This window comes from Bos mutus, chromosome 11 (genome assembly GCF_027580195.1).
Source record: "Bos mutus isolate GX-2022 chromosome 11, NWIPB_WYAK_1.1, whole genome shotgun sequence".
Classification (NCBI taxonomy): domain Eukaryota; kingdom Metazoa; phylum Chordata; class Mammalia; order Artiodactyla; family Bovidae; genus Bos; species Bos mutus.
Window position 1 is genome coordinate 95,772,788 of NC_091627.1, and position 15,458 is coordinate 95,788,245.

Below are 15,458 nucleotides of genomic sequence, written 5' to 3' on the forward strand. Positions count from 1 at the left end.
CTAATTCTCACTTCTATTGTATGTCATAAGGGATTTGATTTAGGTCATACCTGAATGGTCTAGTGCTTTTCTCCACTTTCTTCGATTTCAGTCTGAATTTGGCAATAAGGTGTTCATGATCTGAGCCACAGTCAGCTTCTGGTCTTGTTTATGCTGACTGTATAGAGCTTCTCCATCTTTGGCTGCAAAGAATATAATCAATCTGATTTCGGTGTTGACCATCTGGTGATGTCCATGTGTAGAATCTTCTCTTGTGTTGTTGGAAGAGGGTGTTTGCTATGACCAGTGCATTTTCTTGGCAAAACTCTATTAGCCTTTGCCCTGCTTCAATCTGTATTCCAAGGCCAAATTTGCCTGTTACTCCAGGTGTTTCTTGACTTCCTACTTTTGCATTCTAGCCCCCTATGATGAAATGACATCTTTTTTGGGTGTTAGTTCTAGAAGGTCTTGTAGGTCTTCATAGAACCATTCAATTTCAGCTTCTTCAGCATTACTGGTTGGGGCATAGACTTGGGTTACTGTAATATTAAATGGATTGCCTTGGAAATGAACAGAGATCATTCTGTCGTTTTTGAGATTGCATACAAGTACTGCATTTCGGACTCTTTTGTTGACTATGACGGCTACTCTATTTCTTCTAAGGGATTCCTGCCCGCAGTTATAGATATAATGGTCATCTGAGTTAAATCCACCCATTCCAGTCCATCTTAGTTCGCTGATTCCTAGAATGTTGATGTTCACTCTTGGCATCTCCTGTTTGACCACTTCCAATTTGCCTTGATTCATGGACCTGACAGTCCAGGTTCCTATGCAATTTTGCTCTTTACAGCATCGGACCTTGCTTCTATCACCAGTCCCATCTACAACTGGGTGGTGTTTTTGCTTTGGCTGCATCCCTTCATCAGAAAACTAAGATCATGGCATCCGGTCCCATCACTTCATGGCAGATAGATGGAGAAACAGTGGAAACAGTGCTGACTTTATTTTTCTGGGCTCCAAATTCACTGCAGATGGTGATTGCAGCAATGAAATTAAAAAATGCTTACTCCTTGGAAGGAAATTTATGACCAGCCTAGACAGCATATTCAAAAGCAGAGACATTACTTTGCCAACAAAGGTCTGTCTAGTCAAGGCTATGGTTTTTCCAGTGGTCATGTATGGATGTGAGAGTTGGACTATAAAGAAAGCTGAGTGCCAAAGAATTGATGCTTTTGAACTGTTGTGTTGGAGAAGACTGTTGAGAGTCCCTTGGACTGCAAGGAGGTCCAGCCTGTCCATCCTAAAGGAGATCAGTCATGGGTGTTCATTGGAAGGACTGATGCTGAAGCTGAAACTCCAATACTTTGGCCACCTGATGTGAAGAGCTAACTCATTGGAAAAGACCCTGATGCTGGGAAAGATGGAAGGCGGGAGAAGGGGATGACAGAGGATGAGATGGTTGGATGGCATCACTGACTTGATGGACATGGGTTTGGGTAGACTCCGGGAGTTGGTGATGGACAGGGAGGCCTGGTGTGCTGTGGTTCATGGGGTCGCAAAGAGTTGTACATGACTGAGTGACTGAACTGAACTGACTCCTTGAAAAGAAAGTTATGACCATCCTAGATAGCATATTAAAAAGCAGAGACATCACTTTGTCAACAAAGGTCCGTCTAGTCAAGGCTATGGTTTTTCCAGTGGTCATGTATGGATGTGAGAGTTGGACTGTGAAGAAAGCTGAGCACTGAAGAATTGATGCTTTCGAACTGTGGTGTTGGAGAAGACTCTTGAGAGTCCCTTGGACTGCAAGGAGATCCAACCAGTCTATCCTAAAGGAGATCAGTCCTTGGTGTTCATTGGAAGGACTGATGCTGAAGCTGAAACTCCAATACTTTGGCCACCTGATGCGAAGAGCTGACTCATTGGAAAAGACCCTGATGCTGGGAAAGATGGGAAGGCGGGAGAAGGGGATGACAGAGGATGAGATGGTTGGATGGCATCACTGACTTGATGGACATGGGTTTGGGTAGACTCCCGGAGTTGGTGATGGACAGGGAGGCCTGGCGTGCTGTGGTTCACGGGGTTGCAAAGAGTCGTACATGACTGAGCGACTGAACTGAACTGAACTGATTACCAATTAATTGAACAACTTTTTAATCTTTATTGGCTATGTTTTAGTATTCTTTATGAACTGCTTGTTCAAACCTCTTGCCACTTTTTCCTCCTATTGAGATCTTCAGGTTTTTGTACTGGCTTCATAAGAACTCATTGTATTGTTAAATATCTTAACTCTTTGTCATATACTGTCGATTCTTTCCCCAGTGTTGTCATTTTTTCTTTGCCTTTCTGTATGGGATATTTCGCAATGTAATACTTGAAAGTTTTTATGTGGTCAGAGCTACATTTTCTTCGTAGTTACTGCCTTTGATGTGAAAGTCTAAAAAAACCTGTTACAAGCCCAAGGTGATAAAAACATGCACTTGTTTTTCTTTCTTTTGCTTTTAAGGTTTTACCCTTTATGTGACTTTAAAAGTTACAGGAGTCTTAATTTTCCCCCAATTGTTATCTGCATTTCCAGTAATAGTCATGTTGAGTGGTTATATATTTTGTGGTTATTGTGACTGGGAACTGTTTTTCCATCATCTTTTTCAAACTGGTTATTGCTGTTTTAAAGAAAAGCAGTTGATTGTTGTATATGTCTTGTGTGACTTAATTCTCTCTCTTCTCTCTTTTTTTTTTTTTTTTGCTTTATTTGCTTGAGGTTTTAGAAAATAATAGTTTTCTCTAAATTCTAATCACTTGTAAGGGCTTTCCAATATCCAAACCTCATTTCTGGTTTCTTTTGTTAGATAGAAGTTCCAGAATAATATTAAATAGTAGCAGTGATGGTAGTCACCCTTATCTTTTCTGTCTTTAGTGAAACTACCTCTAATGCATCATCATTAAGTTCTGTGCTTGTCATTCATTTCAATAGACTGTGTGGAGGAGGTACCCTTCTATTACTAAGATATTAACTGTTTTTATCAGTATCAGATGTTAAGTTTTCATCAAAAGCCTTTTTTAGCATCTAGTGAGATAACCATGGGATTTTTCTTTCCTTTGCTTTTTTCTCTTAGTGTTAGTCATAGATTTGATAATGATGTCATCCTCACATTCCTAGAATGAACCCTTTTGATCATGGTGTACTGTTGCATTAATTTGCTAATACGTTGTTTGGACTTTTGCATGTGTATTTATAAATTTAATTGGTATTACTATTTGGGTATACAGTTTTTGACAGGTTTTACCATCAAGGTTATGAAAATGAATTGAGCTTTGTATCATTTTTAGCATAGAAATTGTCTATTCCTTGAAGGTATGATAGAAATTAGTTTCAAAATTACATGGACTTGGTGTTGTTTGAGGGGAATATTGGACAACTCTTTCTTCCTCAATTATTATTCAGGGTTTTTAGTCACTTTTGATAATTTTTTTCCAAAGAATTGCCTTTTATTAAGATTTTCAAATTTAATAATGTAAAATTAGTACATGTCTTTTATGCTTTAAATTCTGTATTGAGAGTTATTTTATTGTTTGTCTGATGTTGCTTATCTGTGTGAATATTTTGAAAGGAAAAGACTTGGTAGATGATTATTCTTTTTTAAAAGGTGCAATTAATAGATTGTAATTTTTAATTCTGTTGGGGCTTGCATTCTAGTTCATTACTTTTTGCTTTTAAATTTATTTCTCAGAATTTTTGTATTTTGAAAAGTCTTTAATAAAGTTAATGATTAATTTGTGTATTTTCCCCTTTTTTCTGCCTTAATAATACTGTTGGCCAAAAAGGTTCACTAGGTTTTCTCCCACCTGTTTTTGGCCAACCCGATAAAAGCATTTGCAATGGGAAAGTTTCTTCGTAGAATAACTTATGGCCCTATCTTCTAGATTTTGACATATGAGACTGTAACTGAAATTTCTAAAAAATATGTAATTGTAGTTTTAACTTATTTTTTGCCTAAGAATTATTTTTAGTGTTTTACATATTCTGAGTAGATTTTGTATGTTTATTATTTTGTTAATCTAGTTTTATTTTGTTAAGATCAGTGTGGCTGATACAGTTTCTCATTGGGGAAACTTACTGAGGTTTTCTTCATGGCCTGTGTATGGTCAGTTTTCATAAGTTTGCCATGGACTTTTAAGAAGAGTATGTATTTCCGTAAATTCTGTGTAGTTTGATGTCACATATTTTATCCATTCTAAGATGCCATTGATTATGAGACTATCAATTTAGTGACACTCCTAAGGAATAATTAAAATGTCTGTTCTGTTTAGTAAGCATTGTACTATGTATCCCAGTTTCCGATATGTGAAAAAAATGGTTTAGAGTCTAATCCTCCAAGTTCTCTACAGGTTTTTTTTTTAATTAAATGCTAAGAGAAGTGTACTAAAGTTTTGTGCTTTTATTATGTTTTGCCCATTTCTCCTTGTATTTTTAAAAATATTTATTTACTTATTTTTAATTTTTACATAAAATAAATGGGTCTTTGTGGCTGTACACTGGCCTCCTCTAGCTGCGGCGAGCAGCGGGGAGGCCCCTGTCTCGCTCCAGTGCGTGGTCTTCCTCTTGTGGGGGCTTCGCTTGTGTCAAGCACAGGCTCTGGCACGCGGGCCTCAGTAGTTTCAGTGCACAGGCTCAGCAGCTGTGGCTCTGCAGCTCTGTAGCACAGGCTTAGTTGCTCTGAGGCATGCAGGGTCATCCTGGACCAGGGATTGAATCCATGTTTCCTGCATTGACAGGCAGATTCTTCACCACTGGATCACCAGGGAAGTCCCTAATGCCTTTTTTCTTAATACAGCTTTGCCACATCTGCTTTCTTTTTATTTGCACCTACTTGATGGATTTTTCTGCCCCTTTGTTTTCAACTAATATCTGTCATCTTGGTTTGGTGTTTCACTTATGAACAGGAGTTTTAGCTTTTACACATTTTGAGGGTCTGCTTCCCATTCCTGGGAATTTTTCTCTTTGATCATGATTATATTTAACTTCTTCCTGCCACCTTATTTTTGTGCTTTCATCTCCTTTTTTTTTTCTTTTTTCTGTATTTAAATATTTCTTTCATCTTTCTCCGCTTCATTCCTGTGGAAATTTTTACTATTTTTACTCTGCTAGTGGAAACATTTAAACTAAAAATATACATGTTAAATATATATATATATGTTTAAGATTCACAGATACAGAAAACAAACTTGTGGTTACCAAAGAGGAGAGGGAAGGGGGAGGAACAAATCAGGAATGTAGGATTAACAGATACAAACTACTACATACTAAATAGACAAAGCAACAAGAATATACAGCACAGGGAATTATAGCCATTTATGTTGTAATAAGCTATAGTGGAGTATAATCTGCAAAAATACGGAATCACTGTGTTGTACACCTGAAACTAATATAATATTGTACATCAACTATACTTCAATAAAAAATATATATATATTCATGTTTAAGCCTATTTATCGATATTAATGGCATCTCCATGAAAGAAAAAAATAAATTTTACTACTGTTTTATTACTTTCTTCTCTAGGCTCTACCACCCAAGCATAGAAATCTGTAATTTTATAGTTCTGGAATGTTTGTACATAGTGAAATTTCTCTGTCTCTTTCTCTCTTTTTTTCTGGCCAGGCTGGACAGCTTGTGAGATCTTAGTTTCCTAATTAGGGATTGAACTTGGACCCCAGCAGTAAAATCACCAAGTCCTAATCACTGGATAGCCAGGGAATTCCTGGAAATTTCTCTTTTAACTATAGAAATTGGCAGTAAACTTCTTAACCACATTAATAATAATTTATACTTAACTCTCTTCTGCTGGTCATTCACTGAACACTGTTTTCTTATTGCCACTTCCCATTTCTTGATTCTTTGATTCATTTTTCAATTGGTTGAAGTTTATTTTAGAGGAATTTTTTTTTTAGAATGTAGGTGGTATTAATATAGTCTCTGAGCGATTGCTTGTCTTAAAATGTCTTTAATTTCTGTTGTGTTGTTGCTCAGTTGCTTAGTCGTGTCTGACTCTTTGTGACCCCACAGACTGCAGCACACCAGGCCTCCCTGTCCTTCACCATACCTTGGAGCCTGCTCAGACTCATGTCCATTGAGTTGGTGATGCCGTCCAACCATCTCATCCTCTGTCAGCTCCTTCTCCTCCTGCTTTCTGTCTTTCCCAGCATCAGGGTCTTTTTCCATGAGTTGGCTCTTTGCACCAGGTGGCCAAAGTATTGGAGCTTCAGCTTCAGCATCAGTCCTTCCAGTGAATATTCAGGACTGATTTCCTTTAGGATGGACTGGTTGGATCTTCTTACAGACCAAGGGACTCTCAAGAGTCTTCTCCAACACCACAGTTCAAAAGCATCAATTCTTTGGTGCTCAGCCTTCTTTATAGTCCAACTCTCACATCCACACATGAATACTGGAAAAACCATAGCTTTGACTATAGGGACCTTTGTTGGCAGAATAATGTCTCTGCCTTTTAATATACTATCTAGGTTTCTGCTATAGGGAAGTGTTATGTGGTTCTGGTCCTTTTTTAAATGTAAGAAATTAATATTTCCCCCCTCCTTAGGTTTTTGTTTTGTTTTTATGAATTGAGATCTTGCTAGGATAGGTCTGGGTGTGTGTGTATGTGAGATAGAGAGAGAGAAAGAGAGAATATGAAAGCCACATATGTAAATCTGTATTAAATCCTTTCTGGTACTCAGCAAATTTCTCTGGTGGAAAGTCTCACGTCTTCAGAGATATTCTTTAATTTTTTTCTTTGGTTTTGGCTTCTTTTTCACCTGAACTAAAACCATAGTAAAAGTACCATGGTTTTAAAAGTTTATTTTTGTTCTAAAATACCTAGAGATATGTCATGTTTCTATTAGACAGTGATTCTCAGTGACTGAAATTTGATGAGAGGGAGACACAGACCTTATGAGTAGTGGTCTTCCTCCATTCATCTCTTTTTTTGGGGGGGTAGTGGCATTTCACCTCTCTGTATTGGGCTCATCACTTGAGAAAGAAAATTGTTCACTTTGGGTAGGTAGTTTTATCTAAAATATGGGTACTGCAAAGTTGCACATTATTTTAGCTCTTGTTTGAAAAGTTATTTGATACAAAATTGTATTAACTGCTGTGGGGTTGGAGAAGGTGACATTACATCTTGATGTATCTTTCCAGAAGAAAGAAAAAACAAAAAATACCCTCCCACTGTGTAACAGTGTATATTGGATCTCCTAAACTGTTTCTGTTTGTTTCTTAACTTTCTGCTTTTTTCTGTTAGTTTAGGAAAAATTTCTTGAGTTGATACTCTGTATGTGCTGTGTGCTGTGCTTAGTCACTCAGTCCTGTCCTACTCTGCTCAGTCGTGTCTGACTCTTTGCGACCCCATGGACTGTAGCCTGCTAGGCTCCTCTGTCCATGAATTCTCCAGGCAAGAACACTGGAGTGGGTTGCCATGCTCTCCTCCATCGGATCTTCCCAACCCGGTAATCGAACCCAGGTCTCCCACTTTGGAGGCAGATTCTGTACTAGTCTGAGCCAGGAGGAAAGCAGTGTTCTGTTTGATACTCACTAATGAGGTTTAGTGCAGTTTACAGTCTGCTGGTTACTATCTTCATTGGGAGTTTTGTTTTGGCAATTGCATTTTTTCCCTCTAAGAATGTTCTTTTCATACTGTTTCATTTGGAGCCTGGGTTCATTTCTTTTATTGGGGGGCATGCCATGCAGTCTGTGGGACCTTAGTTCCCCAACCAGGGATCGGAGCCTTGCCCCTGTAGTGGAAGTGCGGGGTCTTACCTCCAGGGAAGTCTCTGGCTCCTTTTTTTGATAACCTGTTCTTATCAGTGTGGCAGTCTCTTGAATCTCATTGAGCTTTTTCCATTTTCTCCTTTCTCTGGCAATAGCTCTGTCTCCTGAGAGGCTGCTTGTCCTGAGCACATTGATGAGTTCACTCCTTTTGAATTGCTGAGTATTTTTATTTCCACTGCTTGTCCCCTTTTTTGTTTTTATGTCTAAAGGGATATGTGCTTCATGTTCTGTAGTTGAGATAGGTTCTTTAGAAATAGTGTAGGCCTCTGTACAGTCAACCTGGTGCCTCTGCCAGCGCGGTGCCCCACTCCAGTCAGCTGGCTTCCCTGCCATCTCAGAACTGTGCCACGCACCATGGGCTCCCTACAGTCTCCAGTGACCCTGCCAGAGACCCCAGTACATCCAAATTTGTCCTCCTGCTTCAGCCTCCAGCTCTCAGCCAGGGGCCGTTTGTGAGGCTGGTGTGTGTGTGTGGGTTGGGACTGGAAGGAGGGAAGTTGTTTTGTGACTTGCTGTGCTCTGCCTGCATTGCTCCTGATGAAACCTTCCAAAGGGTAAGACCCTTCTTTGGAATCCAGGGTTGATATTCTGTGAAACCGGACCACTTGTGGTTGTCTAACCTCCCCTTCCCCCCCCCCCCCCACCAAGACTTTTGTCTCTATGTGAAATTCTTTCTTCTTAATCTCTATTTCCATCTATGGAGATTCCATGTACCATTTACTTACTTCCCAGCTTAATGCCACTCTTTTCCAGAAACTTCCCAGATTCTCTCCACCATATGTGAGCACCCCTTTGTTGTATGTTCTGCTTTCTAGTCTAGTTTTCCATATTTTTGTCACCCCCTTTCTGTTTGCATTATGAGCTCCTTAAATTTAGGAACCACGTCTTGCTCGCTTTTATATGGAGAAGTATTAAAATGAAGAAGTTAGTGGAAGCCAGCTTTGAGTCCCCATTCAACACTTAACCATGAAACCTTAGGCAAGTTCCGTCACCTTTCTGAGTGGATGTTCTCCTCAAGGAAATGGGCATAACAGGGGTACCTACCTCATGGTGCTGTTGTGAAGATCAAATGAGACAGCATAGCACAGTGAACATTGAGATAAATCTTAATTTTGTTTTCTGTACCCCTTACAGCACCTAGCTCACGTAGCACCTCATCCACACAGGCCTTCAGTTAATGGTGACTAAATGAACACAGATAAGAGTGCTTTGCGCAAAACTCACTTTAGCACTGAGTCAGTGGCAGAGCCCAGGAAAGAATCTAGGGTTCCTGAGTATCTTACACACGTTCCCGCCTGCACATGCTGAGTAAGTGGGTCTTCACGTGCCTTTCGTAAAGTGTCTAGAATCCAGGAGGAGGGATTTGTGTGTTTTTGTTTGTCCGTGTGTGTGTTTGTTTAACAACGTGTAGCTCTGCCATAAGAGAGACAGAACTCTTTGTTTTGTGGGTTGGGTTTTATAGTCAGTTCCTTTCTTGTCTAGGTTAGTTGTAGAAAGAAAGAACCACAAATGGAAGCCCCAGAGAGAGGCAGCACGGTGTTGCGGTAGAGGTAGTATGATTGCAAGTAGACTTTTAGGTGGTTGTGATTGTTAACTCCTCCTCCGGCACGCTCTGCAAACACATCTATCGGTGCACGTGCTAACTGTACGGTGGTTCTGCCTCCGCTCTTCTAGGTGTGTTGAGGCATGTCATCTCCCTCTATCAGGGTCTCACCTAATAAAGTAGGAAAGTCTCTCCCTTGGCTGTGTAGCTTTGACTGCACCAACGGTGAGGGATGCAGTATCTTTTTAGTGGGAGGAAACCTCTGTAATTGCTTCTCCCAGTGATTACAAGGTATGAGGTAGAAGGGTGGTGAACACTGAAGTAAATGCGTCCTAGGAAATTCTCCTCTTTTGTAATTTGCCTCTAGGCCGGCGCTGCCACCAGCCTTGGAAACTTGCTGGATATGATGTACCAGGAGCCAGCACGATGGTCCTACACCTTCCAGACATTTTCTTTCCTGAGCCGCCTGAAAGTACAGTTGGAGCCCTTCCCTGAGAAACTCTTAGAGGTTGGGAGGGCAGTACAGATCTTTGAGAGGTCTGTGTACAGCGACAGGTAAGGTCCCGAGCCTCTGCCGGCCACAGGCGCTGTGCTCAGCACCACAGGTTTTCTTTTCTTGGTCAGACCCTGAACTGCTCTTGTCATTGAATGTTATCCTTGAAAAAATTGTCTTCTTTTTAACAACAACACTATAGAGATTTGTTCAGACTTGCAATTTCAGTTACCACACATGTCAAGAAAGGAAACTGTTTTTCATAAACTAATACATCTAATTTCTCACACTGGCACTGATTGCCTTGTCGTCGTCTTTTCTGTCACAGAAGCAGGCTGGTGGCTACCTAGTAAAACCGTTACATGCACAAAGGCTCGGAAGAGACACTTAAGTAGCAGCGTATGTTTCAGCAAACCAGATGAATCAGTGGCTGGCTATCACCTTGAAGAAAAAAGCAGATGGAATTAAAATCTGTGTTCCTAAAATGATAGGAGAAATACATTTATCCTTGTTTTATTCTTCAAGAAAGGATTTCTTAGTAGAAGCACATCTGAAAAATTGACTTCTGTCTTGGATTTAACCATTTTTGACTCTGTCGTGTGAGAGGACTTATTATTGGCCAGAGTCTATAAGAGATATTCAGTCTCTCATAGGTCCAGGGAAGGGCATTATCCTATCTACCGATGGAGTGAGATGAGTCACTTTTCACGAAGGCTAGCAGCTAGCTTGGGAATTCAGCCCCTTGATTCTAAAGGAGCTAGTCCGTCTATACTCTGGAATTCCTGGTTCTGCCACAAGACCAGGCTGAGTCTTGTGTTTCAGCCATTTGGAGATGAAGTGAGGGTGCCTCGATCTGGACATCACTGAGGGTTTTTTATCCGAAGGAACCTGTGTCAGTGTGAGATGGTGGCCCAAAGCATGTTGAGCTCTGAAGCCCCTTTGAATTATCAGAATGGAAAAATTCACTTTTATTGTCCATTCACGTCTATTTTAAAATTTTTATTTATGTATTTTTGGCTGTGCTGGGTCTTCATTCTGCCCAGGCTCTCTCTAGTTGCAGAGAGTGGGGGCTACTCTTCACTGTGGTGCTCAGGGAGCAATGGCTTCTTTGGCTGGGGAGCACGGGCTTTAGGGCATGCAGGCTTCAGTAGCTGCAGCTCCCCAGCTCCAGAGCACAGGCTCAAGAGTTGTGGCGTATGGGCTTAGTTCCTGTGGAGCACGTGGGGTCTTCCTGGATCAGGGATTGAACCCATGTCTCTTGCAGGCAGATTCTTTACTGCTGAGCCACCAGAGAAGCCCTGTCCATTCGCTTCTCAAGATGCTAGATTGGTTACCTGTTTACTTCCAAATTACAAAAACTAGCGCTACTTCTTAGTCTTCCCATAAAGCCGCCTGGAGGGGGAAAAATAAGGGTATATTTGTAAATGTATTGTGATTTTTTTTTTAAGCATTACTTAAAAATCATTCAAGAAATGTAATACAAACCCTATAGGCTAGGCACTCCTTCTCTGTGGACCCCAAGAGAGAGCCTGTTCTTTATAAAAGCTAAATATGTGAATTGTAAATGGTTGAGCTATAGACTTTTGTTGTTTTTTCAACTGTTGGATACACTACTATTTATTTTCCTCTGCCTTCTCTCAAGCCTAGCCTCTTGAATTAGGAAGATGAATTACATATTGCTACCTTCCTGGAAACAAACTGGCCATTGGTCTTTTGATTTTCAGCCCTTTAGTGAGGTAGACATGTGAGAGACCCCCTTAAAAATAGAAATACTTTGTTTAGAAAGTACACGGACTTGAGAAGATCTGTTTAGAAGATCTCCAGACTTCTCTGGCGGTCCAGTGGTTGAGACTCTGTGTTTCTACTGTAGGGGGCATGGGTTTGATTCTTGATCAGGGGACTAAGATCCCTCATGTGGCGTGCCATGGTATAAAGGGAGACAGCTGATTGCACTGTAGGCAGCTACAACATCCCAGATGTTTTCTTCAGAGGGGACATTTTTGAGACAGAAAGGGTAACTGATTACACACTCTAACCCTGATGGTAATTTAGAGCCTCTCCACTCCTTTAAACATTTATTCATTTGGCTCAGCAAATGAACAGATTTGTTGAATGCCACCTGTGTTCAGGCACTGGGTCAGACCTGGGGCTGCAGCAGTAAGCAGGGCGGACCCAGTTCCTGCCCTCATGGTGACCTTAGTCTGGCAGGGACTGCACACCTGCCCAGGTGTGTTATACGTATTCCAAAGGAGGAACATCGCTTGTTTGGGAGGGTAGATGACAAGGAGGGGGAAATCTAAATCTTTTCTGTTTGAGTTGAAAGAAAACAATAGCATGTGGTTTTAGAGCAGGGACCCTGATGCCTTGGTGCTTAAGCTGGCCCTTTCCTGCAGCCCCTTCATTCAGGCTGCAGTGGCTCCCCAACCCGCCTCAGCATTGAGCACCACCATGGCCTTTACGTCCTCTCGCCCCTTCACTACCAGCTTTGGAGAAATAAAGAAGTGCTCATCCTCAGAAAAAGGCCAGGGCCTTTTATAAGACTAATTAACAGGTATTTACTTGCTCTTTATAAGATCTTCATTTCCATGTTACTTATGAAGAAGCTGAAAACATTGTTCAGATACTGAATTAGAAATTCACCTCTTTTCTATGTTGCCTTCAGCTAGGCTATAGGTAAGCCATTTCAGAGCTCCCAAATTAGTGCCTTCATAGCCTAACAGTGAAGTAGTTACAGTGACAGCTAAGGTACTGTTGGAAGCACCTTGTAAGTATTACAGTTCTCACAACTCCACGAATTAGGTTCAACTGTTATCTATGTACAGAGGAAGAAGCAGCCTGAGAGTTTGATGACTTGCCCCTGGTGACACAGCTAGTGAATTTTGAAGCCAGGTCAGACTCAGGAGTGTGACGCTCCAACCCCTTCTCTTATGCAGCACTCGCAGCCTTGTGGTGTATACCTCCCTGAGCCATTCATAGACAAGGCTTCCGAATTTCATTTTTCCAGAAGTAGCCAGTTGCTGAGTATTGCCTTAGAAACTGGAATTCACTGCTTAAGATGTAAACTGTGTTTTGTATCAAGATGCCTGAGGTTGGAAAGCAGAATTGCCCCTCCTGAAACGATGGTTTCTAGTTAGCTCCGACTTCCTATTTATCCGATGCTCCTTTAGTTATGGAAGTAAGCAAGGGGCAAAATGAGATTGATTTTTAGATTTAGCCTTCTCATATCTGGATTAGAAGCTCAGAAGCAGAGGAGGCTTGCTTTGGAGGAGAGTTTGTTTTCTTGGTGATACTGCAGTTAGTAGGAAATGCGTTTCCTGCTCCACAGGGGACATGACTTAAGTACAGTTCCTGCTCTACTTCTCGGCTAGACCAAAGGATGGCTCTGCAGCCTCAGAACCCTTGAGTCCTTAAAGTAAGTCATGGGTGCTTTATACTAGGTTGTTTTTTGTTTGGGGGCTTACTTACAGTAATAGTAAGGAAATCTTAAAAGTCTGAGTCTACATGCACCATTTGCACATGTTTTGACTGGTTTCCAGGAGAGAAAATTGTTAGCGACCAATGGTACTGTCTTTCAGTGGCCTTTTTCTTCCAGTGGATTAATCCACTCAGAGATTTTGGCCTCTAAAGTCTAAATGCTATTCTCAGTATTGAGCAAAAAGTGTAGGTGAAGAATTCAGACTTCTTAAAAATCAGTAAGGAACCAAAAAGGTTAAGTGGTTTGGACAGACGTGGAAGAAGTTGTTATTAATGTTTTTTGCTTCTTTCTTTTGCCTTTCATTCCATTTCCCATTCTCTTCCCCTCACCCATCCCACCTACATTTCCAACCAGGTATATCTTTGCAAAGACTCTTTTTGAAAATGGTTCCCTCAGTGACATTGAATGGCATATCTATCAGGACTGGCATTATTTTCTCCTGCAGGAGTTTGCCAGCCGGCTCAGATTACATGGCTTCATCTACCTTCAGGCTGCTCCCCAGGTAAGACAGAATTTAAAGCCTTAAACATTAGGGCCATATGAAACTTAAGAGGTGATGTTCTCTGAGCCTCTGATTTTCCAGTTGGAGAAAGTTGGTTGTGGGTATTACCTGGAGCATGGAGAGCAGTGGGTGAGCACCCTCCCATTCTAGCACAAGGACCCAGTTCCCTTAGGCTTTCTGCAGCAGGGGGCTAAAGGGTCCCTCTTGATGTAGTGCCCACCTGGAGAAGATTGGGCTTTATCACTGGGATCCACAGTTTCAACCCTCTGACCAGCTAACCTGTAGCCAGTTGCCTCAGCTTTTCCTTCCCTCTAACTGGGTCATCAGAGTCCATTGTGGTCTCTATGGTTTCCTGACTATCATGTTAGGAGGACGAAGAGGCTTTCCTCACCTCATCCTGGTACTCTCCTAATTCATTGTCTGCTTTTTTGAACCTGAAGGATGCCACTGGTAAGGCACGATGGACTGTGGGAGTTGCCTCCCATGACCTCCGACCTGGACCATGGGGGCAGCCCAGCACACAGTAGGGTGGTGATGTGGAGTCTCTGGAGATGGCAGGGGTCCTTGGCTCTGCCAACCGCGGGCAGGCCCTGGAAACCTTTCCCCTGGAGGGGTCCTTGTCTGTCCAATCCAGTGTCGCAGACACGTGATCCCTAAGGGCTCCTCTGGAGTGGGAGTCAAGCTGGGGGGCATTTTTGAGGGATGTGTTGCTCTCACCTTTTTAGACAGATACCTGACATACGGTCAAATGCCAGGTATAACGCATAGTCTTAGGAGGGAAAGTTCTCTTGAGGCTAGAGGCCAGGCTTTTAGGTATATGACCCAGTCTTGTGGAAGGAAGAAGCCTGAGAGCAGACTGGCCAGGGTCAGAAAATGGGTGGGAGCGCCCCCATGACACAGACTCGAGGAACCAGAGGGGAGAGGACCGGATGGAAGGGCCTGACCTCAGCAAGGGTGGCAGCAGGCAAGGGCCTTGGGTGTGAAGGGGACCAGGGATCGGGGCTCTTTATGTCGGGAGCTTCTGAAGATTGTGAGGAAATAAAGAGAGTCCACGAAAGTAAATAGAGTCTCAGGTTTAAGTGAAACTCAACTGGAGATGCAGTGAAGCCAGAGGGCTGAGAACCTTCTGTGAAAAGCACAGCTGAAGGTGGCAGCCTCGCACATTTATGACTTCTTGCAGTAGTTGTCATTTCCTGGGAGCAGGAATAGAAGAGACCAGTTATGAAGGTGACTGTCCGGTAGGGGCAGGGATTGGTGTCAGTGTTTAGGGGAGAAGGAGACCCCTGCCAAAAGGATGGTTTGAGGTAGCCGAATGTAGGGTTCAGGGTGAGAGGAAAGTCCTGGCCCCCAGGAAGGCTCATGGCCAGAGCCAAGGATGGATTAAGAGCATTGTGGACTTGAATTGAGTGAAGATTGTGGTTGGGTTTGAAGAGGTGATGGTTTCCAGTAGGAGTTCATGGGATGGAGAGTTGAAGGCAGCAGCAGGTTGGGCTGAGCTTTAAGAGAATTGAAAGCACTGCCACCTAACCTTTGCCTGGTTCCTGACCTAGCCTGCTGGGCCACTGGGACCCAGCAGGAGAGGAAGGAAGTCTTCCTCACGTCTTTGTGTACTTGGAATGACTGTGAGATGGGACAATGATG

At 42.1% G+C, this 15,458-nt stretch overlaps 1 protein-coding gene across 3 annotated transcripts in view; it reads left to right on the forward strand.

Annotated features, from left to right (window-relative positions):
* DGUOK (deoxyguanosine kinase) overlaps window positions 1–15,458 on the forward strand; it is a 34,229-nt gene that overhangs the window by 13,590 nt on the left and 5,181 nt on the right. For all 3 annotated transcript variants that reach the window (XM_005897641.3, XM_070379815.1, XM_070379816.1), the window contains 2 exons: window positions 9,715–9,902; window positions 13,670–13,817. In XM_005897641.3, coding sequence (XP_005897703.1) covers window positions 9,715–9,902; window positions 13,670–13,817 — 336 coding nt within the window. The remainder of the gene's footprint in view (window positions 1–9,714; window positions 9,903–13,669; window positions 13,818–15,458) is intronic.